This window comes from Symphalangus syndactylus, chromosome 18 (assembly GCF_028878055.3).
Source record: "Symphalangus syndactylus isolate Jambi chromosome 18, NHGRI_mSymSyn1-v2.1_pri, whole genome shotgun sequence".
NCBI classification, from domain to species: domain Eukaryota; kingdom Metazoa; phylum Chordata; class Mammalia; order Primates; family Hylobatidae; genus Symphalangus; species Symphalangus syndactylus.
In genome coordinates, this window is record NC_072440.2 from 79,667,987 (window position 1) to 79,694,444 (window position 26,458).

At 35.1% G+C, this 26,458-nt stretch overlaps 1 protein-coding gene across 24 annotated transcripts in view; it reads right to left on the reverse strand.

Moving 5' to 3' along the window:
* BIRC6 (baculoviral IAP repeat containing 6) overlaps positions 1–26,458 on the reverse strand; it is a 263,052-nt gene that overhangs the window by 139,683 nt on the left and 96,911 nt on the right. For 5 of the 24 annotated variants that reach the window (XR_008652580.2, XM_055253543.2, XM_055253538.2 and 2 more), the window contains 14 exons: positions 26,176–26,322; positions 16,078–16,265; positions 14,652–14,966; positions 14,305–14,404; positions 11,430–11,644; positions 11,058–11,266; positions 10,391–10,737; positions 9,558–9,777; positions 8,881–9,014; positions 8,032–8,169; positions 5,924–6,051; positions 2,827–2,958; positions 1,596–1,811; positions 367–550 (listed from right to left, as the gene is read on the reverse strand). Coding sequence is in view for 23 of the 24 variants with exons in the window: in XM_055253543.2 (XP_055109518.2) it covers positions 367–550; positions 1,596–1,811; positions 2,827–2,958; positions 5,924–6,051; positions 8,032–8,169; positions 8,881–9,014; positions 9,558–9,777; positions 10,391–10,737; positions 11,058–11,266; positions 11,430–11,644; positions 14,305–14,404; positions 14,652–14,966; positions 16,078–16,265; positions 26,176–26,322 (2,673 nt within the window). In the remaining variant the exon portion in view is untranslated. The remainder of the gene's footprint in view (positions 1–366; positions 551–1,595; positions 1,812–2,826; positions 2,959–5,923; positions 6,052–8,031; positions 8,170–8,880; positions 9,015–9,557; positions 9,778–10,390; positions 10,738–11,057; positions 11,267–11,429; positions 11,645–14,304; positions 14,405–14,651; positions 14,967–16,077; positions 16,266–26,175; positions 26,323–26,458) is intronic. The other 19 variants (XM_055253540.2, XM_063623682.1, XM_063623672.1 and 16 more) reach the window with 9 other exon arrangements.

Here is a 26,458-nt window from a genome sequence, read left to right on the forward strand (position 1 = left end):
CACTTATTCATAAAAACAACCTTATACACAGATTATCCTTATTATCCTTATGTTATATATGAAGAAACTGAGGCAAAGTGATTTCCTCACCCAGTAAGCAGTATACCACTGATGTTAATAATAAAGCAGCTAGCTCCAATATTCATGCACTTTAACAACCTAACACCTTTCTAAAGCCTTGCATTTATCACGACTATCAACATACTTAAATACAGAAGTAATTCTCAATGGTTGCTACTGCTATAACATTAAACTGATTAAACAGACCTTTATGCTTTTAGGGGGTTAAAGATCCCTTTGAAGATTCTTAGTTGAGCAATGACAAGGTAATTTTGACATACTCTATGAAGAAAAATCCTCACACACCTGCTAAAATATCTTGTAGCATACAAGTTAAGGAATACTGAGCCCAAGCACCACCCCAAGATATATCTCCTCTATTGAAGTCAGTTCCAACCAAAAGTAATAGCAGTCTTTCCAGCTGGGGTTCGTTCACAATCTCACACAGATGAATAGTTGGCCTCGTGGCATTTGCAATGCGTGCAAGAACCTGTAATACATTTTATAAAATCATACACTTAAATAGCAATTACATGTTTTTTCAAACAATAACAGAAGTCTACGAATACTTTAGCACTGAACAATAGGTTTCAATAATGATGTATGAGTCTGGTGTCAAAAAAAATTGCTTGAGATGGAATGCAAAAGAATGTAATTTCATGAATCAAATATTAAAATCTGGTTTAAAATCTAATTGTACAGTTAAGAATTAAATTTCTACGAACAGCGAATATGCCACAGAAAAGCAATCATGACATTAAAAGTCCTTCTTCTTTTTTTATTTTTTTGAGACAGTCTCGGTCTGTTGCCAGGCTGGTGTGAAGTGGCGTGATTTCGGCTCACTGCAACCTCATCGCCCCCAGGTTCAAGCAATTCTCCTGCCTCGGCCTCCCGAGTAACTGGGACTACAGGTTCATGCCACCATACCCAGCTAATTTTTGTATTTTTAGTAAGGACGGGGTTTCACCATGTTGGCCATGATGGTCTCGATCTCTTGACCTTGTGATCCGCCCCTCCGCCTCCCAAAATGTTGGGATTACAGGTGTGAAGCACCACACCCAGCCAAAAGTCCTTTTTTAATATAATTTGACACTTATTTGTGTATTTCCTATTTTAATTAATATAAGAAAGGCAGGTTGGAGATAAACATATCCACATTACTTACATTTCAAACCCTCAAGTTTTAAATAAATTAAAATATAAATCAGGTTTCCTTAAGAAAAACTTTGAATTTTTTTCATCTTTTAAGACACAATAAAAAAACTAACTGCAAAAAAGCAAAACCAAAAGAGGCATCATTTCCCTTAATCAAAATTGACTAAAAACATCATCCTTTCCTAGTTTTTAATTATCCTACAAGTCTATATTTTTTCTTTTGTTTTTGTAGAGACAGGGTTTTGCCACATTGCCCACACTGGTCTGGAACTCCTAGACTCAGATAATCCACCCACCTCAGCCTCCCAAAGTGCTGGGATTACAGGCATGAGCCACTGCGCCCTGCCAACCCTATAACTCTATACTTATAGTTTACATACCTTACAAACAAACAATAAGAGATCTGCATGACATGTAAAGTCCATGGAGAGAAGAAACAGAACAAGTTTCTGGACTACTGAGATACAACGTTCATGGGCCAGAGTAAATGGAAGTGGTTCTATCTCAGGACTTTCTTTTGTTGTTGTAACTTCTGTGTCTAAATTAGAACGGGACCATTCTGCTGTCCGACGTAAACGAATTAAATCCTTAAAGTGCTGCACACAAAAATTTATAGTATTTAAATCAATGTTTACTTAATGAAAATTTTTTCAGTATAGATTTATGTAATGAAAATGTTCACTCCATATTACAACTTCTAAAGAGCAAAATTTTTAGATACACTGTAAGTTTCAAAAGTAACAATATTAAAAGCTAAACTGACCAATATGCCTTACTTCCTATTTGGAGTAAAGTATCAGATATATAACAGAGTTTCAGAAAAGTGAAATTCTACAGACGTTCACTGTAGATAATTATTAAGTCGAATCTAACTACATAAATATTACCATAACATCCTAAACATAATTTGTAAAAGGTTGAAGGTAAAGAAAACTAATATAACATCAAGTACAAAATATTAATTCGAGTTACTTCAAAATCTGGTGGAATAATTATAATTTCACGTTATAGAAAGACGACAAACTTGTTTGATATATATATGGTATCCCTCAAAATTTTAAAAAGTAAACATCAAGGTTTTAAAACTTACAAATCAGTTGAACTTCACTTTCACTTACAAAAGACATACTACATTTGAGCCTTGTGAGCACCACTGGACCCAAAAGAAGTTTCAATTCTAAACTCAGCCACCAAAATATTCCAATAACAATACTAAGGGGAAAGAGAATGCCACATTTTTCACTTTCCATATACATTTTACTTGTAAGGCTGATACAATAATATTTGCAATCATCTTGTATAATTTTGTATTGTAAAATGGAAATAAACTCCTCTATCAATGCCACATTAGCAAAACTATACATTCCACTGTCTTTTATCTTCAATTTACTGGAACTCAATCCACATTGAAGGTAATACATTAGAATAATACTTAAATCCCACATTTATCATACATTTCCTTCAGTTAAACCACCCCACCAAAAAAAAGTCCAGAGTAGATTGGCTTCTCTGTTAAGCAGAATGATATATATTTAAGTTTCTCGATCGTAATTAAAGATCATAACTCCTTGACTTTTCTGAGATAACTATATTGAGAAGTACAGATCATACCTTTGAAGTGGCTTGCTTTAGTTTTGCTTGTTCTACCAGGAGTTTATATGATGATCCTTTGTTACTTTGTATTTTTTCTTTTTCCATCTGTTCTACCAATGCCTTCTGCTTTGCTTTTAGTAGGTTAAGTTGCTTTATAAAACAAATAAACAACTTAATCTTTAACAACGTTAAAAACAAAAAAATTATTATACTCCTCACAGAATTCATATATCAAATTAACGGAATGCATATTATCTTGAAAGATGTAGTATAATTTTAACTGTGTTGCTAGTTTTTTAAAAAATCATTTCAAATCCTGACTTTGAGATCTCTCCCTGTTTTCATTAAAATCTCCCTTATCCATGGGAGTAAGAAATAACTGGAAGACTTCCTTATATAAGCCACTAACATAATTGAGCAATACATATTTTTTAATAGACAGGAAAAAAGTTTATTTTTAATCAAATAAATGGGAAAAATATATTATTGCTTAGTATTTCTTTGCTTTGTTTTTATGGAAATCTCAAGAGTAGTACACATTTTGGTATGTCTATATTTTTTATTAAAATTTGGATTGAGATCATTGTAGTTACTTGCTACGATGTAGCTTAAGAAATAATTAAGCTATATATAAATAAAGAAATAATACAGAAATCTCTTGTACACTTTACCCAATTTTCTCTAACGATCACATTTTCCAAAAACTATAGGATAATATCACAAGGTATTGACATTGACAGAATTCGCCAACCTTATTTCTCCACTTTTAGTTGCACTCATTTGCGTTTGTCTGTGTACGTATTTAGATGGATATACTTCTACATGTGTTAGTTCATGTATCCACCACAACAGTCAATACCAAACAATTCCACCACAAGGTTCCCTCATATCCTTTTATAACTATATCCACACTTCCCTCGTACCCTACTCCCCCATCCCTAAACAACGGCAATCAGCAGTCGACAACAATGAACAAACAGACCAAAGAAGAGAAAAAACTCTCTGTTCATAAAGACCTTACAAGCTGTTGACTGTGTTCTCCATACAGCAATGTACACAGTGTACAAAGAAAGTTACTTTAAATATAAAGTACTAAAAAGGTATAGCCACAATTATAAATGAATAATAATTGAGTTAGCAACTTATTAAGTCTTCCTTCTCAGAGAACACTTCCTAAATTACTACTGTTGATACTTTTTTTTTTTTTTTTTTTGAGACAGTCTCGCTGTGTCACCCAGGCTGGACTAGTGGTGTGATCTCAGCTCACTGCAACCTCTGCCTCCCAGGTTTAAGTGATTCTCCTGCCTCAACCTCCTGAGTAACTGGGACTACAGGCACACGCCACCACATTGGCCAGGCCGGTCTTGAACTCCTGGTTCCAACTGATCCACCCGCCTCAGCCTCCCAAAGTGAGTCCTGCCTGACACCTGTTTTTGGTATCAGGAAAAAAACATTACTAATGTTATTTTTAAAAATCCACTTGGCTGTTATCTCCATAGATGAAAAAAACTCTATCCTAAATTAAAACTAGCATGTACACATAATTTTTAAAATGTTAACTGAGAATTTCTACAAATCAGTATTTTCAGAAAATAGTTTCCAAAGTTCTACCATTAACATATGCAAGAAATATTATCAAGAAAAAAAATCATTTTTAATTTATTCTGAAACAGCCAGTTTTAATTATTGTACAAACACAACTGGTTTTCACTAAGCCATTTGGCAGTAAGTTAGCAACCTGATGACCAATCGCCCTGATTACTTTCGTTTATAATTCCTAGAAATAAAAACCTTCTACAAATCACAGTTACAACCATCAAAATCAGAGAAGTAATACTGGCACCTGACCACCAATTATCCCTCAGAGCACCTTTTAAGTTTTGCCGACTGTCCCAATACTGTCATTCATAATGAAGAATCAAATAATGATATTTTACAGACAAATATTCACTCAGTGACACACTAGGTTTTGTTTTCTATCCTAATTAAATGCACTGAGTATAAACATTAAAAGATACAAATTACTACTACCTAAAATTGGTTAAAGGTCTCAAAAAGAAAAGCTAATTGAGGAAACTGCTTCTGCTCATTTTTCCTGCAAAGGATTGAACTAGCTCATAGTTGAAAAACTTAGAAGTGAAAAATAAAAAACTTATTGCCAAGTCTACCTTTAAAAAAAGCCCCATAAATCAAAAATTTTTTTAAATATAAAAAATAAAACAATAAATTTGAAAAGCCCAAAGCTTTCATAACATGCCAGAGCTAAGGATTTTCATATAGAATCTTCTTACATCTTAAAGCAATAATAAAAATGTTTTGTGGCCGCACACAGTGGCTCAGACCTATAATCCCAACACTTTGGGAGTCCAAAGTAGAAGAATCGCCAGAGCCAGGAGTTTGAGAGCAGCCTGGGCAACAAAGCGAGACCCCATCTCTACAAGAAACAATTTACAAATTAGCCTGGCACTGTGGCACACAGCTGTAATCCCAGCTACTCGGAAAGCTGAGGCGGCAGGACTGCTTGAGCCCAGGAATTTGGAGACTGCAGTGAACTATGATTGTTCCACTGCACTCCAACCTAGGTAATAGAATGAGACCCTGTCTCAAAAAAAAAAAAAAAAAAAAAATACACACACACACACACACACACACACAAAAAAGGAGAAAAAAGAAATGGAAAAAGAAACCAAAAATTAACCTGGAAGCTAGACAGAGGGGCAGAAGATGAATACCCTGAAGCCATGTTAAAGAGTTTGACCTTCATCCAAAGGTCAAATAAAAGCCACTGAGAATTACATGAAGGAAAATGGATTGAATTAAAGCAAAACAAAGGAAGAGAGGTTTTGGGACTAGGCAAAAGATAATGACAACTTCATTTAGTAGTAATAGAGACATATAACAGCAAATGTTAAAGGAACATCAACAAAGTCTGTAAACTATATATTGTCGTCATTTTAACAATTAAGGAAATTGAAGTCTCCAAAGTGTTAGATAATTTTCCTAAGCTAAGAGCCCATTAAATGTTATACCTCGCATCTGATGGCACATCTATCTCATGCAACCTCCAAAACAATATTCTCAAACATTAAAAATTTTTAAATGTATTGACAATTACCTGTTTATGATGAACAAGCTGCTTTCTGATTTTTCTGGAATATAATCTATCAAGGCTACTGCTGCCTTTAGAAGATCTACTTAAGCTCTGAGTGTGTAGATTATTGTTAATAAAACTCCACTGATTACCTACAGGTGAAGGAAAACTTGTATTAATAATTCTGTTAAATGTGATTTTAAAGTACCTTTCCTACCCAGAAAACAAAAAACACAGTTATACATGTGCCAATCATGAAAAGCAGTTTTAATAAGAAAAACATTGTAAAGAAATTGCTAGAAGATCTGACTCTACAAAGATTGGATAACTGTCAATTATCTAATGTAGACCCTAAATCATTTTAAAACCAGAGTTCCCTCTGTCTCCAATCTTTCATTTAGATAATAGCTATTTTCCTCCACAATTAAGATTAATCTCTATACAACTTTGATGATGTCATTCAATTTCAACAACAAATACTACTATTGCCTATTTCAAACACAGATGCTTTTAATCAGGAACCAAAAAAGGACACTCAATAATTTAACTAATAACTACCAAAATAAGGTTAAATAGTTCAGAACGCGTAACTGTCTACCTATACTTATTACTCTCCTTTTTTGGAATATGTCCAGACTATTCTGTTTCATTCAATTTGGGCTCAATACCACACTTTACCCATCTCCAATCCCAAAACATCTTTTCCTAATCCTAAAAACATTTTTCTCTCTTTACTACCTATTTATCAAGTCTTAGTTGAAGTTCTTCAAACCCTAAAACTCTTCCACCAATGTTTCCATAGTATCCACATGTATAAATAAACATACTCCCAATACTGTTATATTCCAAGATTACATTACAGTTTATTTTATATTTTTCTTTTTTACAAGACTGTTTCTCAGCCAGGCGCAGTAACTCACATCTGTAATCCCAGCACTTTGGGAGGCCGAGGCGGGTGGGTCACTTGAGGTCAGGAGTTCAAGACCAGCCTGGCCAACATGGTGAAACCTCGTCTCTACTAAAAATACAAAACAATTAGCCAGGCGTGGTGGTACATGCCTATAATCCCAGCTACTTGGGAGGCTGAGACAGCAGAATCCTTTGAACCGAGGAGGTGGGGGTTGCAGTGAGCTGAGATCGTGCCACTGCACTTCAACCTGGGCCACAGAACGAGACAAGACTTTCTCAATATGAATGTAGTTTTATTTATGTTCATTGTATTTCTTACCTCTATATCCTACAACTGAGTAAACTAACCATAGATATACATTACTTTTTAAAAATCAATATAAAGCAAATTCCTTATACATATGAATTCCCCATCATCTTCCTAAACATAATATGCACTATAAACAACTGATTCCACTATAACATCCCAAGGGAACTTTTAAAAATACTGAGTTCCTGACAATGTACAGAATTCCAAATTTCATGGATTTCAATGGCTTACATACTACATGTAAGCCATATGTAGGCTTACATACTACATGTAAGCCATATGTAGGCTTACATATCTCAATGGTTTACATACTGGATTTAGGTATCTCAAATCCTTTATTTAAAAACCCTTATTTTCGGAACAAGAATCTCTGAGGAAAAATAAAAATAAAGAAAAATAAAAAGCCTTGTTAACTGGGAAGAGGGTAATAATTTTGCAGGTTGATTTCCTTTAATTTTTAAATTTTTCTGTGCTTCAAACCTATAAAGAAAGCTTACAACTCAAAATCTGAGAATTTCTTATTTAAAAATACAGGCCACTTGTAGTTAATTAGTAGATAACAATAATGCTAAATGAAATGACACATCATACTAAGAAAAAATAAAAACTCTCTGATTTCCCTTTCATAACTTATTTATATGCATGCTATTATAAGTCTTTAAACGAGCCTGAGGGAAGACACCTTGCAAAAGTCATAGCTGTATTTAGAAATTAAAAGTCATGTCCAGACAAAGGAGCTTGTCTATAAAGTCCGCCAAGTATAAATGTTATCTTTAAACAGAATTGTAGTAAAGTTCATTTGTATTTTCCATAAATTACATACAGCTGGTAGCTCCAGGCCAATAGCCAGTTCTGGAACAACTGCGAAGTCACTCAAAATCCCCACCAACATATTATTATAAACTTCTGATACCTGTCAGAAACCTCTCCCTGTCTTTACCATTCAAAGGTTTCTTTGCAGCTGCTGCTTCATCTTCAACAGTTGCCACATAATCTAGCAACCTGGACACCAGCATAACAACCCAACTGATCATAGGAATATCTAGTACTCCTGGAGAGAGATGACAGTAAAGGAAAAACATCCAGATGACTTTAGGATTCCTAATTAGATCTGATAATATAAGTGAAACAAAACATTCTATAAATCCAAAACATATCATATCATTACTAACACTAATATTTACATGTAATAAGTCTAAAAAATAGACACCAACAGCCAGAAACTGAGTAGAACATCAAATCTAATGAAAGACAAAGACTTCAAGGTATAAGAACAGATTAAGTGTAGGCTGAATCCAAAATGGAATATATAAACTAGAAAGCAAGGTATAAGATACTATTCTTAGATTCACAGGAACTGAAATAAAACATCTAACTCTCAACTTATAATTCATATAGCACTAAACTATGTTCTAATGTTTTTATTCCTATAAAAAATTTGCTCAAACAAAACTCATTATTGTTGACTGGAACAACAACTGTGCCTTACAGCTTAAACTTATTTAAGGGAGTTTGACTTTAGTTATAGTAGTACAGGAAAAACATACTATACTAAGTTCAAATAATGAAAAGGTAATAAATTTTAAAAGTAGTAACTATATGGCAGTCAATCACATGAAGGTTGCTCATTCTTAAAAGCTTACATCATAAAAATATCAAATGTGCTGCAAATAATATTAAAGTATTTCAGAGAAGATATTTTATCAAAGCAATATTTACAGGAATATTGTTTTTACGAAAGAACACTGCTTTCTCTTAATACCTTCTGTCCTCCTATGCATGGGTAACTGTGGCTGAAGAGGTGACAATAAATTATCCAAGAGATTAAGTAAGCTTTCTAATACTCCACTATTACTAAGTGATCTTTGACCAATGCAGGAAAGTAACATGAAGACCCTAAAAACAAAACAAAAAAGAAAAGAATAAGAATTCAATTGTTCGATTTTTAAAATAATTTACATAGAAATTTAACAGAGTAATGATAGAATATTTGCTTTCTTAAAACATACCATATTTCAGACTGGGAAAGCAAGATTTGTATCTGGAGGTATGAAGTTAAAATTAGTTATTTTTCTAACTACTGGTTATATTTTCTAATGTTATTAACAAGAAATTAAGCACTTAGTGAATGAGAGAACTTTATTAGCCACAAACAAACACATTTAGCATATAAAGTAACATAATCTAATAGAAATACTTATAAACACAGATCTATGAAGTCCACAAGTTCAATTAGAAAACTAAAGAGTAGAGTCTAATTATCACTTATTATCTTCTTCGATACAGTGCTGGTGCCCTTCACTGGTCATTTCACAAACTCTGAGATCTGCTTCATATTCACAACTTAGTATCCACATTTCAAAGATTTCAAAAGCTGACCAGTAACTGTGAAAAGTACAAATCATTAATAACAAATACCTCCAACATTTTCTGACCTACCTATCCTGTGGAAAGATGAGAAGCTGTTCTGAATTGTACAATTCCTGAAGGACATTAGAAAGAAATTGACCCCACCATCTTTCACCACCACACAGTTGAACAAGCAGAAGACCAGTATGTAACCGTATCTTTGGGGTTCCACTGATGCACAAGTGTTTAAAGAGCTCTTCACAGGCCTGGGCATGAAATGTGCTCTGCAAAACTGCAGGAACAGAGTGTCCTATTACAAGAAAGAAAACAGTAAACTTTCCTATTTAAATGTATTGTATAATATTAAAATAAGCATGCCTAAATACACTTTCCTCTTTTCTAGTAATCAGTAGATAATTATATTCTATTTATTTTGCAATGTATTTACTCCTCGTATGCAGAAATCTGTTAGATACTTGGAGATGAAAATATTCAGCACTTAAGTAAATTACATTTCTTGCCTATGGAGCTGGATGTATCAGATGGCTGTGTCAGTGAATGTGTGAGCTTGTGTAATGATCAAAAATACCTCCTGGCTAGAAAATGATAGCTCTATATTAGGTTAGCAATTTATGAAAAGCTTCACTGTTGAACTTCTATGCAATACGTTAATACTTTGCCAGTAGCACAATGATGTGCATGTCAATAGCAGAAACCCAAAAAAAACCACACACAACTTCATTTAAGAAATGTTTAAAATAACAGGGAGAAATGGATTAACCTAAAGAGACATTTCATAAATATTGACATTTTTTTAAATACCAAAATTTACAATAGAAAATATTGACACAGATCCTAAAACATGCAGCGAAATCACATCAAGTATATTCCCAGCCTTTAAAATATGTAAGCCAAATACAAACCATTAGAAGCATGAAGCAGGCTGAGCAAAGTGTCCAGTAAATATCTGATGATAGTACGTAACTGCTCTGTGGAAGATGTCTGAATTAAATCTTCTGGATTTGATGTTTCACTCAATATCTTCCGGCTTGCACCTAGCGCCACTTTGAGTCTCTGCACTGCATTATGAGCCAAATTTAGTTGAAGCTGTAGCTGAATACAATCTTGATAAGCAGAAAAAACCCTACTGTCTTCCTCAACTGCCTTATCTGGTTTTCGTAAAAAGTACTGTGCATTGTTAGCACTGTTTAGAGGAGGAAGATCAATACTTTGCAAAAGAGTTTCCAGACGATGACAAGCCAAGTTATACCTAAAGTAAAAAATGATTGAACAAAATAATTCTTGTAATGTCCTCTTTATGTACATGTACAAATACTAAGAATTAAATCTCTTAAATCTGTTAACATACAACCATTAAAAAGAATTACCCACTTGATAGGTACTAATAAATGGAGCCCATTAATTAATCACAATATTTTCATGCATTAAGTGTTATTGTAATGTGCTAATCTCCTTCCTCTTGCTTTTATCTGTACACCTATGAAAAGATATTTCTTGGCAGAATTATAAGCAAAACATTATATAAAATACAAAGTTTCAATAAGATTAAAATTTGCATTCTGTACTAACCTGCACTGTATATCCTCCTGTAGAGCAACCATCATTGCTAAATGCTGGTCAATTTCTGGCTGGTTTGCAGATTCTCCCTCTCCCTTTAGAGGATCATGCATTAACTTCAGCTCACTTTCCCAAGGCAAGATGTAGGTATGACCATAGTAAAATCCTAATGGGATTTTGGCTCTGGCATTTGTACTTCCGTAACGTCCAATGACAGTGATCTGAAATGAAAAATTATAAATATACATATATGCACATCTGCCACAATAGAAATCTGAGCAATGTATTTAAAAAGATAGTTATATTTTTAAATTATATATTCATTTTTCATAACTTGTCAGAAACATAGAAAGCGTATCAATTTACTTTCTTAAAGTTCTTTACCTTCATGAATCTGCACACGGGAGGTGGTATTAAGTCATGAAGAATTAGTGAATGGGTGCTTATATCAGTTGCCACTACCAACCGCCTTCCATCCACCTCTTCTCCTAATGTCCAAATGTCAATTGACAAAGAGGCCAAGTCTCCACAAGTGGGAATCAATACATCAGTCAACAATATAGGCCTCCCAAAATCCAAGGTCACAAATCTCCTTGCTCCTATGAGAGAAAGAAGAAACAGTTGACCAAAAATATATCAATTAACCAAATGATACACTCAAAAATAGTTTAGAGCACTCATCTTATCAACTCACTAAACTACAAATAAGAGGAAAAGTAAATATGTAAAAATGGCCTTGTCAATTGATTCAAAAATTTTCTGAAATCCCAGTCTGTGTTAGTTTTGAACCCCAAGACTTAAGTAGAAAATTAAGAGTAGCTGGACACAGTGGCAGGTACCTCTAGTCCCAGCTACTGGGGGACCTGAGACAGGAGAATTGCTTGAGCTGAGGAGTTCCAGGCTGCAATACAGTAGACTGCTACTGCACCTGTGAATAGCCACTGTACTCCACACTGGGCAATACAGTGAAACCCCTGTCTCTTTTTTTTTTTTTTGAGACGGAGTCTCGCTCTGTCGCCCAGGCTGGAGTGCAGTGGCACGATCTCTGCTCACTGCAAGCTCCGCCTCTTGGGTTCACACCTTTCTCCTGCCTCAGCATCCCAAGAGCTGGGACTATAGGCGCCCGCCGCCATGCCTGGCTAATTTTTTGTAGTTTTAGTAGAGACAGGGTTTCACCAAGTTAGCCAGGATGGTCTCAATCTCCTGACCTCGTGATCCATCCATCTCGGCCTCCCAAAGTGCTGGGATTATAGGCGTGAGCCACCGCACCTGGCCACCCCTGTCTCTTTAAAAAAACAAAAAACAAAAAACAAAACAAAACCAAAAAACAACAATAAGACTATTACTGTTACAGTTAAGGCAATCAACCACTATACAAACAAGCTTCTTTAAAACATCAGAGTTTTAAAAAATTAAATCAGCAAATGCAATATATTACTTAATTTTGTAAAGGATGAATCTGGTCTTCTTTCAGCCATTGGCAACTTTTTTTCTTAATTTCACAACTAGATGCATTTAAATACCAAATAGTATTATTTGATTTAGTTTCCTTAAGCCCCGCTTAACTGCCTGTGAAGTTGCATATTGCATTCATTGGGGTTTAGATGCAAAGTGAAAGCAAGACTACAATCATATATAATCAAACTACCACTGAAAAAGGCCTTGAGAAGGTCCTCTAATGGATCTCAAACAATGCTATTTCCCAGTATAGATGTATCCCAGTCTCTTTAGCTCAATGCCCAGTGAAATAGGTAAAGAAAAAGCAGATTTACATCCCTCATTTCACCCACATTACAAGAATAAGTTCAATCAATAAAACAGAAGGCAGATCATTAATAATGTCATAATTCTTTTTCTTCTTTATCGTTTTGGGGTGGGTCAGCTAGTAACCTTACCAGCTACATTTTATAGTGAAGGAAAACAACTAAATTAAACTTCTAGGAATAGTGCTATTCTTGATGGAGCTAGTTTAAAAGAAAACAAGGCAGTTACTAATACTTCCCTAAAAAGAAAAATTATTAAAAACAAAGAACATAGTTATCCTCCTCAGGAAGCTTATGTACTACAGTCATTGCTATGTATAAAAAAAACAAACTACAGTGTAAACAACTGCTCATCTCCCATAAGACTGCAGAATAACAAATTTCCACTCTAAATGTCATCAACACTAATGTTGTCACCAATGAATGATTAGTTGGGCAGAAAATACCATAAGACTTTTATTTTAGCTTTCAAACTCCCTCTTTTTTTTTTTTTTTTTTTTTTTGAGATGGAGTCTTGCCCTGTTGCCCAGGCTGGAGTGCAATGGCGTGGTCTTGGCTCACTGCAACCTCCGCCTCCTGGGTTCAAGCGATTCTCCTGCCTCAGTCTCCTGAGTAGCTGGGATTATAGGCGCGCGCCACCATGCTTGGCTAATTTTTTGTATTTTTGGTAGAGACAGGGTTTCACCGTGTTAGCCAGGATGGTCTTGATCTCCTGACCTCATGATCCGCCCGCCTCGGCCTCCCAAAGTGCTGGGATTACAGGCGTGAGCCACCGCGCCCGGCCCAAACTCCCTCTTACAAAGAGGAAACAACCACATTGCAAGAACGCAAATATTATTTAATTCTTCATATAATAATACATGCTACAGTGTATACTATAACCATGTTACTTCCCTGAGGATTTTGTTGAATTCTACTGCTGCTAAAGTACAAAAATGGTGGTGGTAGTTAAAACCAACTGTTTTAAGAGAAAAGTTGCCCACAGTTTATTCACAAATATGTTGTGATTGAAAGCATCTATCCCAATCTCAGTTCTCTAGCACATAAGCAGAAGACAAACTCAGGTAACATTCAAACTATTCAGAGCCTAGGATATGTTATTATTCTTATCCAGTTATTACAGTAAGCAGTAGTTCTGTTTGCTCTTCTCAAGAAAGAGTTCCACTATAAGAAGGCTAGTTTTAGGAATATTTTGAGTGTAATTTCTAGTGTAATGCTGATTTGGCCAACTACAATAAATTATTCATGTCAATAATATATCAGCAGGCAAGATTCATATACAGATCAAATCCACTACTCAACAGCACTCTTTATGCAATTTGCTGAGCACAAAGCTTGAACATGTAAGTGCTTATTCTTGATAAAATGTACTTACCCAAGAGGAAACGCAATTTGCAAAAAAAAAAAAAAAAAAAACTGAAGAATAATGAGTCTTTAAAAGGCCAGCAGACTAAGCAAAAAAAAAAAAAAAAAATTTTAAGAAAGTAAAAGATTACCTGAATGCATTCGCTCTATAATAATGGACTGGTGAGGCGGAGGTTGAAGAAAATGTGAAGCATGAGAAATTGCAAGGGCTAGACCAGAACCAAGTGGATTCTAGAGCAGGGGAAAAAAAAAAAAAAAAATCTAACTTTATATTGATATTACTATAGTTCTATAAAAACTACTAACCATAATATCAAATTAGTAAGTTTCTTCTCTTAATGTATGTACTGTAATATTTTATAAAAGAAAATAACTTGATACATCAAGTTGGTATTAAAAATTTTGCCTTCTGAAGTCAGAGTATATTTCAAGATATTTTTAAATGTCTAAGCCAACACCTATTTAAAACATAATTTACCATTCTGGACTTGTTGGAATTTTTGTTATGTGCAGCAAGATTGACTGCTGGGGGATCAATGACTGAGCCTGGGAAAAGCTGTGCAAGTTCGGCATTAATCACAACGGAAACTGCTTCATTGGGTGGAGTGAGTGGTGGAGTCATAAAAAGAGGTGTTGTTTTTGGAGTGGGTGGAATAACATCAGATGGATGAATGAAGAATCCAGGGGCAGCCACTGGGTTGGAAGGCACAGAGTTGTGAACAGGACCTACTGCTGATGCTGCTGCAGCTGCTGCAGCTGTTGTCTGATGTAACTTGGCTTCCAGCTTTGCTTTCTGCAAAAGAAGTAAAAGCAACACATATAGACTAATCCTGCCTACCTAAATTGTGGCAGAATACCACACGGGCATATATTATAAAGATAAACGTGATTAAATTGATCATACTTAAAGATGAAATTAAATCAAAACTAGACTCAATATAAATGGATCATTGCTTTGCTATATACACTTTAAATGCTTAACACAAAATTTCCTGTGCATTTGGGAACTAGGACTCTTTCAAGGTAGTGGTGAAAAGGAAGCAGAACAATTAAATGTAAATAACGAATATCTGCTCAAAACAAAATATTATAAGGAGGTGAATTCTCATGTTGACTAATGTAATACAATGTGTCACCTGGAATTGCCACAGATTTCATTTAAACCAGCGGTCCTCAACCTTTTTGACACCAGGGACCAGTTTCATGGAAGACACTTTTTCCACGGATGCGGGGAGATGTAGCAGAGGTGCAGGGGACTGGTTTCGGGATGAAACTGTTCCACCTCAGATCATCAGGCATTAGACTCTCATAAGGAACATGCAACCTAGATCTCTCACATGCACAGTTCACAATAAGGTTCATGCTCCTATGAGAACCAAATGCCCCTGCTGATCTAAAAGGAGATGGAACTCAGGTGGTGCTCGCTTGCCCACCATTCACATCTTGCTGTGTGGCGCAGTTCCTAAAAGGCTATTTATTGGTACTGGTCCATGGCCCAGGGATTGGAGACCCCTAATTTAGGCCACAATAAAATTTATAAAGCATCTGTCATTATTAGTGAATTTTAAGTCACATTAATTTAACTGTTCTATAAAATTTTGTTTTAGGAACTATACTCCATATGAATAGTAGCTAGTAACTGTACATATTCTTTGATCGAGTGTTTAGAGAATGGATTTACCTCAAGATTGCACAAAAAATATCATATTCCCTCAAATAAGATGTATTCACACAATTTTAACCAATTTAAATATCACAAAGACTTTACCTCAATTTTCGTTGAAAATGATTAGCTCAGATCAGTCAACCTACGTTTCTTTATGAAAATAATGGTCATCTTTAAGTACTTTTTCAGCTTTTGAAGTTTAGAGACAGCATGAACAAAGAGCCAAATAGTCTCCAACCTGTTGCTGAAGCTTCAAAAGCTGCTGCTGTTTCTCTTGCAGCACCTGTAGCTGTTGCTCGGCTGAAGCCATTGCATGAGAGAGAGACTGCAAAGCTACCTGGGCTGCTGAACTCAGGGCTGTCGAGGCTTCCCCAACTGTCCCAGATGATAGTCCACCTACTGCAGGAGTAACCCCGAAGGAACTCACTGGCATAAGACAAGGGGTAAAAACAAAAACAAAAAACACCAGGATGAAGAAAAGGTTAAAGAGAAAATATGTTCAAATATTTTGGCACTATTCTGATGCTAAAACTATAGTTAATTTTCATTCTAAAAAAGAAATCTGGAAAGTATAAATAAGGAAACATTAATGGTAAAATAAAGTATACTGATAATACTATCACTCAAGATCTAGGAAATCCAGGAATCACTTTTTTTTTTTTTGAGACAGGGTCTCACTCCGTCACTCAGGCTGGAGTGCACTGGCGTGATCTTGGCTCACTGCAACTTCCACCTCTGGGTTCAAGAGATTCTTGTACCTCAGCCTCCTGAGTAGCTGGGAGTAGAGACGTGCACCACCATGCTTGGCTAATTTTTGTATGTTTAGTAGAGATGGGGTCTCGCCATATTGGCCAGGCTGGTCTGGAACTCCTGACCTCAAGTGATCCACTAGCCTTGGCCTCCCAAAGGCTGGGATTACAGGTGTGAGCCACCACACCCAGCCCAGCAATGAGGAATGACTTCTTAAACCAAAGAAAAATCAGAGACAGTATACTTTTGAGTTTGTAAATATTTTTGTTATAGTAAAGTGATCACTAAAAATCAAAGTAATCTTATTATACAATTTGAGAATAAGAAATAAATTTGCTTTACTAAGTTTTCTTACAGCAACAACACACCCCACTTCACCTACCAAAAGGACCCCAGAACACCAAAATGGAGAGGCATATCCCACACACAGTAAAACTAGCACACACTTCTTACCCATGAACATTATCAGTAACAAAGGCTCTATGAAACCCTAAAAGAGATTTCTTTGATTTTCCATTTCATTGTTACTCAAACAACATTATAAATAATTCTTTCTGCATTGTTTTCCAATATTTATGAGAAATATATTGGAAAAGCTGAGATAAAAACTTCATTTCACAACTTAATTCAATATGTCAGCACAAAACAAAAGGCAGTTGCCAAGTTTAATAACAGCATAAATATTTCTAAGAGGCCTTTACTACAAAGTTACATTGGGGGAAAAGATAACTGCTATAAGAATAGCAAATATTTAGTATGCTTTACCATGTGGCATTGTTTTAAACAATAACTACAATTCACTTTATGGGCAACTTTATGGCCCAGGCATCACGATTCTTTTTTTTTTTTTTTTTTTTTTTTTTTTGCTGATTAAGTAAAGAAGGCTCAGAGAAATTACCCTGTAAACTCACAGTAGTAGAACTAGGATCAGAACCAAAGCGTATGTGAAGCCAAAGCCAATGAAGGGCATAGTGTTAAGCATGGAAGCTACATCAGCTTATTTAATCTCGGCAAGAGAAAAGTATTAAGTACTAACTAGGCAAAGTTTTTGTTGCTATTATTATACGTATGAGGTACTAAAATAATCCCATTTTCTACTAAAGCTGAGGGAAGTAATTTGCTCATAGGTAGTGGACAAAGGGGAAAATCCAGGCAATCTAACAGCCCATCTTTTTAAAAGCAAACAAGGTCTATATTGTGCCAGAATTCTAATAAAATTAAAAAATAAGCTAAAATAAACAATATACCAATAACAAAAACTGTATATATCCTCTTATAATTAAATTTCCTTATGTAAAAACACAAAACCACCATTCATTACAGTGCAGTCATACTGTGCCCTTCATTTAGTGGACACCAATTCAACATTATAAGCTTGGTCAAAGAGCAATTGGTGGGCATGGTGGCTCATGCCTGTAATCCTAACAGTTTGGGAGACTGAGGTAGGTTGATCACTTGAGGTAAGTAGTTCAAGACCAGCTTGGTCAACACGGTGAGACCTTGTCTCTACTAAACACACACACACACACACACACACACACACACACACACACACACACACACAAATTAGCCAGGCATGGTGGCACAAGCCTGTAATCCCAGCTACTCAGGTGGCTGAGGCATGAGAAACACTTGAACTCAGGAGGTGTAGGTTGCAGTGACCTGAGATACTGCCACTGCACTCCAGTCTGGGTGATGGAGAGAGAGGAGAGGACAGGGGAGGGGAGAGGGGAGGGGAGGGGAGGGGAGGGGAGGGGAGGGGAGGGGAGAGGAGAGGAGAGGAGAGGAGAGGAGAGGAGAGGAGAGGAGAGGAGAGGAGAGGAGAGGAGAGGAAAGAAGAGAAGAGGAAGAGAAGCAAAGCGAGAAGAGAGCAATTGCATCTCATAAAACATGCATAGTGCTAGGCCGGGCGCGGTGGCTCACGCTTGTAATCCCAGCACTTTGGGAGGCTGAGGCGGGCGGATCACCAGGTCAGGAGATGGAGACCACGGTGAAACCCCGTCTCTACCAAAAACACAAAAAAAGTTAGCCGGGCGTGGTGGCGGGCGCCTGTAGTCCCAGCTGCTCGGAGAGGCTGAGGCGGGAGAATGGCGTGAACCCGGGAGGCGGAGCTTGCAGTGAGCTGAGATTGCACCACTGCACTCCAGCCTGGGCGACACAGCAAGACTCCGTCTCAAAAAACAAAACAAAACAAAACAAAACAAAAAAAAACCATGCGTAGTCCCAAAATAAAATTTATCTGCTCCTTCAAGTGTTCCACACCAAACTGACGGCTATTAATTCTAACAGTCAAGGGGAACTATTAGACTTGCTAAATCATTCATACCATGCTTGTATTTTGGGGTAATATATATGGTTTTTAATACTGTGAACATTTACATTTAACTGATTTTAAAATCTAATGCCCAAATAATACAGGGAAAACTAAGTGAATCACTACAAGCAAACAGAAGACATAAACAATCCAAGGAAAAATAAGCCATCCTGATACTACAGAACTAATCAGAAATCTTTTGCACAATCTGAGTTTTCAATATCCTTTTCTATTTTTATACTACAAAAGGCCTCAAAAACTCTAGTTATAAAAAAAAAAAAATAGGGCTGGGCCGGGCGTGGTGACTGACACCTGCAATCCCAGCACTTTGGGAGGCCAAGACAGGTGGATCACCTGAGGACAGGAATTCGAGACCAGCCTGACCAGCATGGCAAAACCCCGTCTCTACTAAAAATACAAAAATTAGCTGGGTGTGGTGGCGGCACCTGTAATCCCAGCTACTCGGGAGGCTGAGGCAGGAGAATCACTTGAACCTGGGAAGCGGAGGTTGCAGTGAGCCAAGATTGCACCACTTCACTCCAGCCTGGCAACAGAGCGAGACTCCATCTCAAAAAAAAATACATATATGATATATATATCACATATATCTATGTATTATATATGATATATGTGATATATATGATATATATGATATATATAGATATATGTGATATATATATTAAGCGATCTTCCTCTTAATCTTACATTCATTTGGTATTTGTGTATAAAACTACAATTGATTTGTATATATTACTGTCACATCTGGTGACAGTGCTGTATTATTAATTTTAAAAGTAGTTTATAGATAGTTTGCAGTTTCTTAGAGAATTTTTAATATGTTGCAATCATGTTGTCTATTAATAGTTTTACTTTTTTCTTTCTAATCATTTTATTGTTGTTTTTTCCTTGTGTTATTTTGTGCTTCCTAGGTCTTCCTATATGTTGAATAGAAATGGTAATAGTAGTACTCATATATATATGATATAATATAATATCATATATATTATATATATGATATGATATATCATATATATTATATATGATATAATATAATATCATATATATTATATATATGATATGATATAATATATATATGAACAAGACCAAGATGAGTACTACTATTACCATTTCTGTCCAACATATAGGAAGACCTAGGAAGCACAAAATAACACGAGGAAAAAACAACAATAAAATGATTAGAAAGAAAAAAGTAAAACTATTAATAGACAACATGATTGCAACATATTAAAAATTCTCTAAGAAACTGCAAACTATCTATAAACTACTTTTAAAATTAATAATACAGCACTGTCACCAGATGTGACAGTAATATATACAAATCAATTATAGTTTTATACACAAATACCAAATGAATGGAATGTAAGATTAAGAGGAAGATCGCTTATAACAACATAACAATTAAATATATAACCAAGAATCTTAAAAAAAAAAATGTAAAACTATGTTGAAAACCACAAAGCATAACCAAGAGAAATCAAAGACCTAAATATATTATAGAATATATACTGCCAGTGTGTATCCTGGATTTAAGGGGACAGAAAAACACACACTCAAGTGTTAATGCATTTAAAAGCTCAATATTAAGATGCCAATTCTCCTAAACTGATTTACATATAGGCCCTAAATTTTAAAAACAAGTATTTTGTGTAGAAATTGACAAACTAAATTTAAAATTCAAACTGAAATACAAAAGACCTAGAATAGCAACAACGATCTTTAAGAAAAAGAATATTTGTAGGTTGTACTCGTAGGTACATGGGTAGGTACATACCCAAGAGAACTGAAAACACACACTGACTAAAAAAAAAAAAAAACAAAAAAAACCTATACAAAAATGTTAATAGCAGCATTAGACATAACAGCCAAAAAGAAGAAATCACCGAAATCTTCACCCATAGATGAATGCCTAAACAAAATGGAATATTCAGCCAGAAAAAGGAGTAATGTACTGATACAGGCTAAATGGATGAAACTCCAATCTACTGGTTGCGGTTTGGGGAGAATGGAAGAAAACGCTAATGGATGAACAGTTTCTTTCTGTAGTGATGGAAATGTTCTAGAATTAGAAAGTGGTGATAACTGCATAACATTGTGAGTTTTATTTTAAAAAAAAAATTAGAAAATCAATTTTTAAAACCTACCTAAAAGGAACGTTGGTAGATTTTTACTATCAGATATAAACACTTAACATAAAGTTACACTAAGACAACAGAGGCTGGGCACGGTGGCTCACGCTTGTAATCCCAGCACTTTGGGAGGCCGAGGCAGGCAAATCACTTGAGTCCAGGAGTTCAAGACCAGCTGAGCCAACATGGCAAAACCTCATTTATGCTAAACATAAAAAAATTCACTGATGGTGGCGCATGTCTATAATCCCAACTATCAGGAGGCTGAGGTGGGAGAATCACTTGAGCCCAGGAGGTGAGGCTACAGTGAGCCAAGATTGAGCCACTGCACTTCAGCCTGGGCTACAAAGCATCTCACTCTGTATCCCAAAAAAAAAAAAAAAAAAAAAAAAAAAAGGCAATAGAGTATTAACAAAAGGCCAAATAAATGACCAATGAAACAGAAACAGACCCATACATATATATGAGATACTTACTACAGAGGCAACACTGCAGTAAAGTGGGAGCAGAGTAGTTTTCCCATAAATGATTAGATAGCAGAAGATAGAACAAGTATTAAAAAAAGATGGATTAGAAGAAAATATCCATAATTAACTAAGGAGAGATAAAACAATTGAAAATTCTATCAGTTATGATGATGAGATACAACATATATAAAAATGGAGACTCAAAAAGACAGGAGACAAAATAGAGCAGAAGCAATATTTAAAGAGTTAACTGGCTGTTTCCCTAAAGCTGTGAAAGATATCAGCTAAAACTTCAGGAAGCTATCAACTAAAGATTCAAGAAGTCCTATCAATCTGAAGCGGAATAAACACAAATGAAACCACATGTAGGAACATCACAGAAAAATTCTGAAGGCAAAAAAAGGGCAGAAGGGCAATCTCAGAAAATTTGAGAAATGACCTTTAAAAAGCAATAATAAGACTGACAGATGACTTCTAACAAATACAAACTAAGCTAAAAGACAAGGAAAGATTACCTTTAAATCACTAGTAAAAATAACTAGTAACTTAGAATCCCTATAGAATTATATATTATATTAAGTTTAATCATGTATTGAAAATCAGATGACACTGCAAAACTAATTATTAATTTAACTGATTACAACAACACTGGTTTCATAATGTTATAATTAATTTAGGTAATTATCAGATATTAGATCTGTTCTGAAGTATTTTGGCAAAGAAAAAAGAATAGACAAATGTGAAAAAATAACAATGATATTGGAATTTGGATAATGGCTATGCTGTTTATTCATTTGATTATTCATAAAACTTTGAACTTTTTCCCAAAAAACCTAATTGAATGTGTCATCAGTAGATAATTACAAAAAGAAATCTTAAGAGTATTTTTTCAGACCTATGAAAAATCATACCAGATAAAAGCTCAAAGACAAAGGAATAAAAATCAATGAAAATGGAATTATGAGGTAAATCCAAGTGAATACTGAATATAAAAAATTATAATAATGTATCATGGGAATTCATATATACTTCTGGAATCCAGACTATATACTCTGGATTATGGGAATTAATAATGTATTATGGGAAAAAACATATACTTCCGGAATCAGAGTACATACTGTGATCTCAATGATATAATTACTAAAAGAACGGTTCAAGAAAAAAATGGAAAAATTGACCAATAAAAAATATAATCAGCCCTAAAAACAGAAAAGGAGGAAAAAGCAGCATGTAACCAACCATCAGGACAATGAGAAACAGAATAGTACATATAAAAAACCATGGCAGACTTAAACAGGATATCACTAATCACATTAAATGTAACTGAATTCTCCCATTGAAAGACAAAAATGTCAGGCTGGGTTTTTAATAAATGCAACTACATGCCACTTATAAAAAGTATATCTAAAACATAAAGAAACACTGAAAAGTTGAAAGTAAAAAGGTGGAAAAATATATACCATACAAATAGCAGCCAAAGAATGCTGGTGTTAGCTAAGTAAACATCAGACGAGGTAAATCCTCGGAGAAATAGCAAACTTAAAGATAAAAAGATAACTCATGCCAGGTGCAGTGGTGTGTGCCTGCAATCCCAGGTACTTGTGAGACAGGGGTAGGAGGGACATTCGAGCCCAAGACCAGCCTGGGCAACATAGCAAGACCCCATCTCAAAAAATAATAATAAAAGATAATTCATAATGATCGAAGAATTCCCAAGAAAGACACAACCATTCTAAATTTATATGATGGTCTCAAAGTGTATAAAAATTGATGACAAAAAATAAACAATATCATTTTTTAACATACTGGCCTCATTAACTAAAAAATAAACAGGTAAAATAACCAATAAAGATAGAGAATTTGAAGAACACAATTAGCAAACTTGACCAAAAGGATATATAGAGTACACTTCACCAACAAGTGCAGAGTTAACATTATTAAGTATGGATGGAATATTTATAGAATTTGACCCTCTACAATTCTCAACAAATTTGCAAGATCAATACTCTGAGTATTTGACTCTACAGTATTTAAATAGGAACCAGTAGCAAAAAGATTACTTACTTACTGAAGCTGAATATATGAATACCCTATGAAGCAGTGAATCAACTTCCACATTCATATTCAAGACAAAAGTATATCCATCAGTACTATTAGCTCCACAATGAAACAACTCAAATGTCTATCAGCAGTATACAAACCAATAGTGGATACATAAATTTTGTTGTATTCGGACAACAGAATCCTAAACAGCAATGAAAAAGAACTGACTGTCTATATGCAATGATATAGATTAATGTCATAATCATAGGATTGAAAAGAAGGCAAACCAAATATATATACATGTGCAATTCTATGTTATACAGACCTTACTCAACCACCATTCAAGAATGCATCATTAAGTGGTTATTCAAAGAAATAAACGAAAACCAAGAAGTAACTACTCTAAAAGGATGATGTTTCGCTTCTGGAGAAAATGAGGAAGAAATAAATGGAAGTGGTCATGAAGACACCTTTTGGGGTGCTGGAAATGTTCTTTCTTTACGTATTGGTCATCACATAGACAATGTGTATCATGATAAACTGCCGAGCTATGCAAATATTTTCTGCACTTTTCCGCATAGGTATTATATTAATATTAACATGTTTCAAAAAAGTAAACAGGATTGAGAGACTACAATCATCTTTCAGCTCCTTATAATCACTAGTCAGCACTTTGCCTCAACATTTAATAAAAATCTCTCTTTAGGCAGTTTCATTTTGGGTGAAATAAAGAGGTGATGGCATATTATATACACAGACTACCCCTGTAAAGACAAGAAACTGGTTCCATTGCTTGCTTTGCAGGGGGAGAAATGGGTGGGGAGTGTGGAGAAAAACTTTTTCAAACCTAACCTTTTATCTTTTAAAAATTATGTGCCTTTTGCAGCAAACACATGAATTTTTGTAAAATAAAATAAAAATCCAGGATACTTAATTTCTTTTTCTTTTTGAGACGGAGTCTCACCCTGTCACCCAGGCTAGAGTGCAGTGGCACAATCTCAGCTGACTGCAACTCCACCTCCCGGGTTCAAGCAATTCTCCTGCCTCAGCCTCCCAAGTAGCTGGGACTACAGGCGCCTGCCACCACACCCAGCCATAATTTTTGTATTTTTAGTAGAGACGGGGTTTCGCCGTGTTCACCAGGCTTGTCTCAAACCAGGATACTTAATTATTATTATTTTTTTTTTGAGACGAAGTCTTGCTGCTTGCCCAGGCTGGAATGCAGTGGTGTGATCTCAGCTCACTGCAAGCTCCGCCTCCCGGGTTCACACCATTCTCCTGCCTCTCAGCCTCCTGAGTAGCTGGGACTACAGGCTCCACCACCATGCTCAGCTAATTTTTTGTGTGTTTTTTAGTAGAGACGGGGTTTCACTGTGTTAGCCAGGACGGTCTCGATCTCCCGACCTCATGATCCGCCTGCCTCGGCCTCCCAAAGTGCTGGGATTATAGGCATGAGCCACCGTGCCAGGCCCAGGATAATTAATTTCAATACAGTTTCATGAAAGTTCCCGATTTATAATAAAGTAATTTTCTGAAAGTTCAAATTTTTTGTCATGGCATGTTTCTATTCTAGTGTAAATGTAAAAGTTTCTACAAAATGACTATATAGTCCAAGAAAACAAATACAAATTAATTTTGACCTTTCTAGAATCACCATATAAAGGAAATATTAGGTTTTTATCTAAAAAGCTCACATTCACTACATAAACTGTGAATTTCACTTAGTAGTTACCTCTACAATTGGATATACAAGGCAATTCCTAACAAAAAGACACTCAAATAAAGAACTGATAAATTCCTTTTAAAACCTCTTGCTATTCTGGAACCAGCTAAGATTAAATTTTTCACGACTTCTCTAGCAAACCGTTTTTGCTTTTTGTTTAACTGTTGAGGAGACTAAGATGGTACCCAATTACACAAAACCATCAACAGAAGAATCATGTTAAGACAATATTCAAACCCTTCAGTGACTAATACAGATATAAAATCATAAACCAATCTTAATTGAAAGACTTCTATTATTTATGCTGCAATAGAAGTAACTGTAAATAAATACCGATCTTCCTACGTGAGGAGGAAAAAAAAATTACAGAAAACAAGAAAGAAAATAAGCAAGTTTCCACTGACTGATAGTCAAAAACTTAATTTTTAAGTGAAGGTATTTAACACGCCAAGAACATCACATATTCAACAAACCCAAATAGTTCCTCACATATTCAAGGTTGTTTTAAACTAGTTCGTAAAACAGTATTCCCTCTTTACTCATCTCAACCTTCTTAAAAACATCATTCAGTAGTAGAAACATGTAGTCTGTTTTTACTCTTTCATTTCCATCATATTTGATATTTTTCAAATTAAAAAATTTCTGAAAGTACATACACATAAAAACAGAATGATTTAAGACAGTGTTCTAAGTGGGTACAGGGAGAAAAAAACCCTATGAATTGACTTAGGAAAGAGTATAAAACGATTTATATTTCCCCCAAATGTCCCTCCCACAAATAAATTTCCACTTAACATAACAGCAATGAAAATTATATAATTAGAACTAATGGTTAAATACATAAATATCACTTTATTACTGCATAAAGTATATAATAAAAGAAGGTATATACCAGTAAACGTACTTGCATCATCCCTTTCTATTCTGGTTCCATCACTAGTTGACACACAAGTAAAGTGCAGAGGTTCAACTTCCAAAAGTCCAGTGAGAGATGTGAAACTACCCTCAGCAGCTGTGCAACTACTGACCTTTCCATTTCCTAATGGCGAAAGACAAGTTTTATAATACGTGAAGATAATTTTTAAAAAGCAAGTCATAACAATAATTATAGCTGCAACTTCAACTTTAATTAGAACATATAAATACACAACTCTTACACAGTGCTTGAATCATGG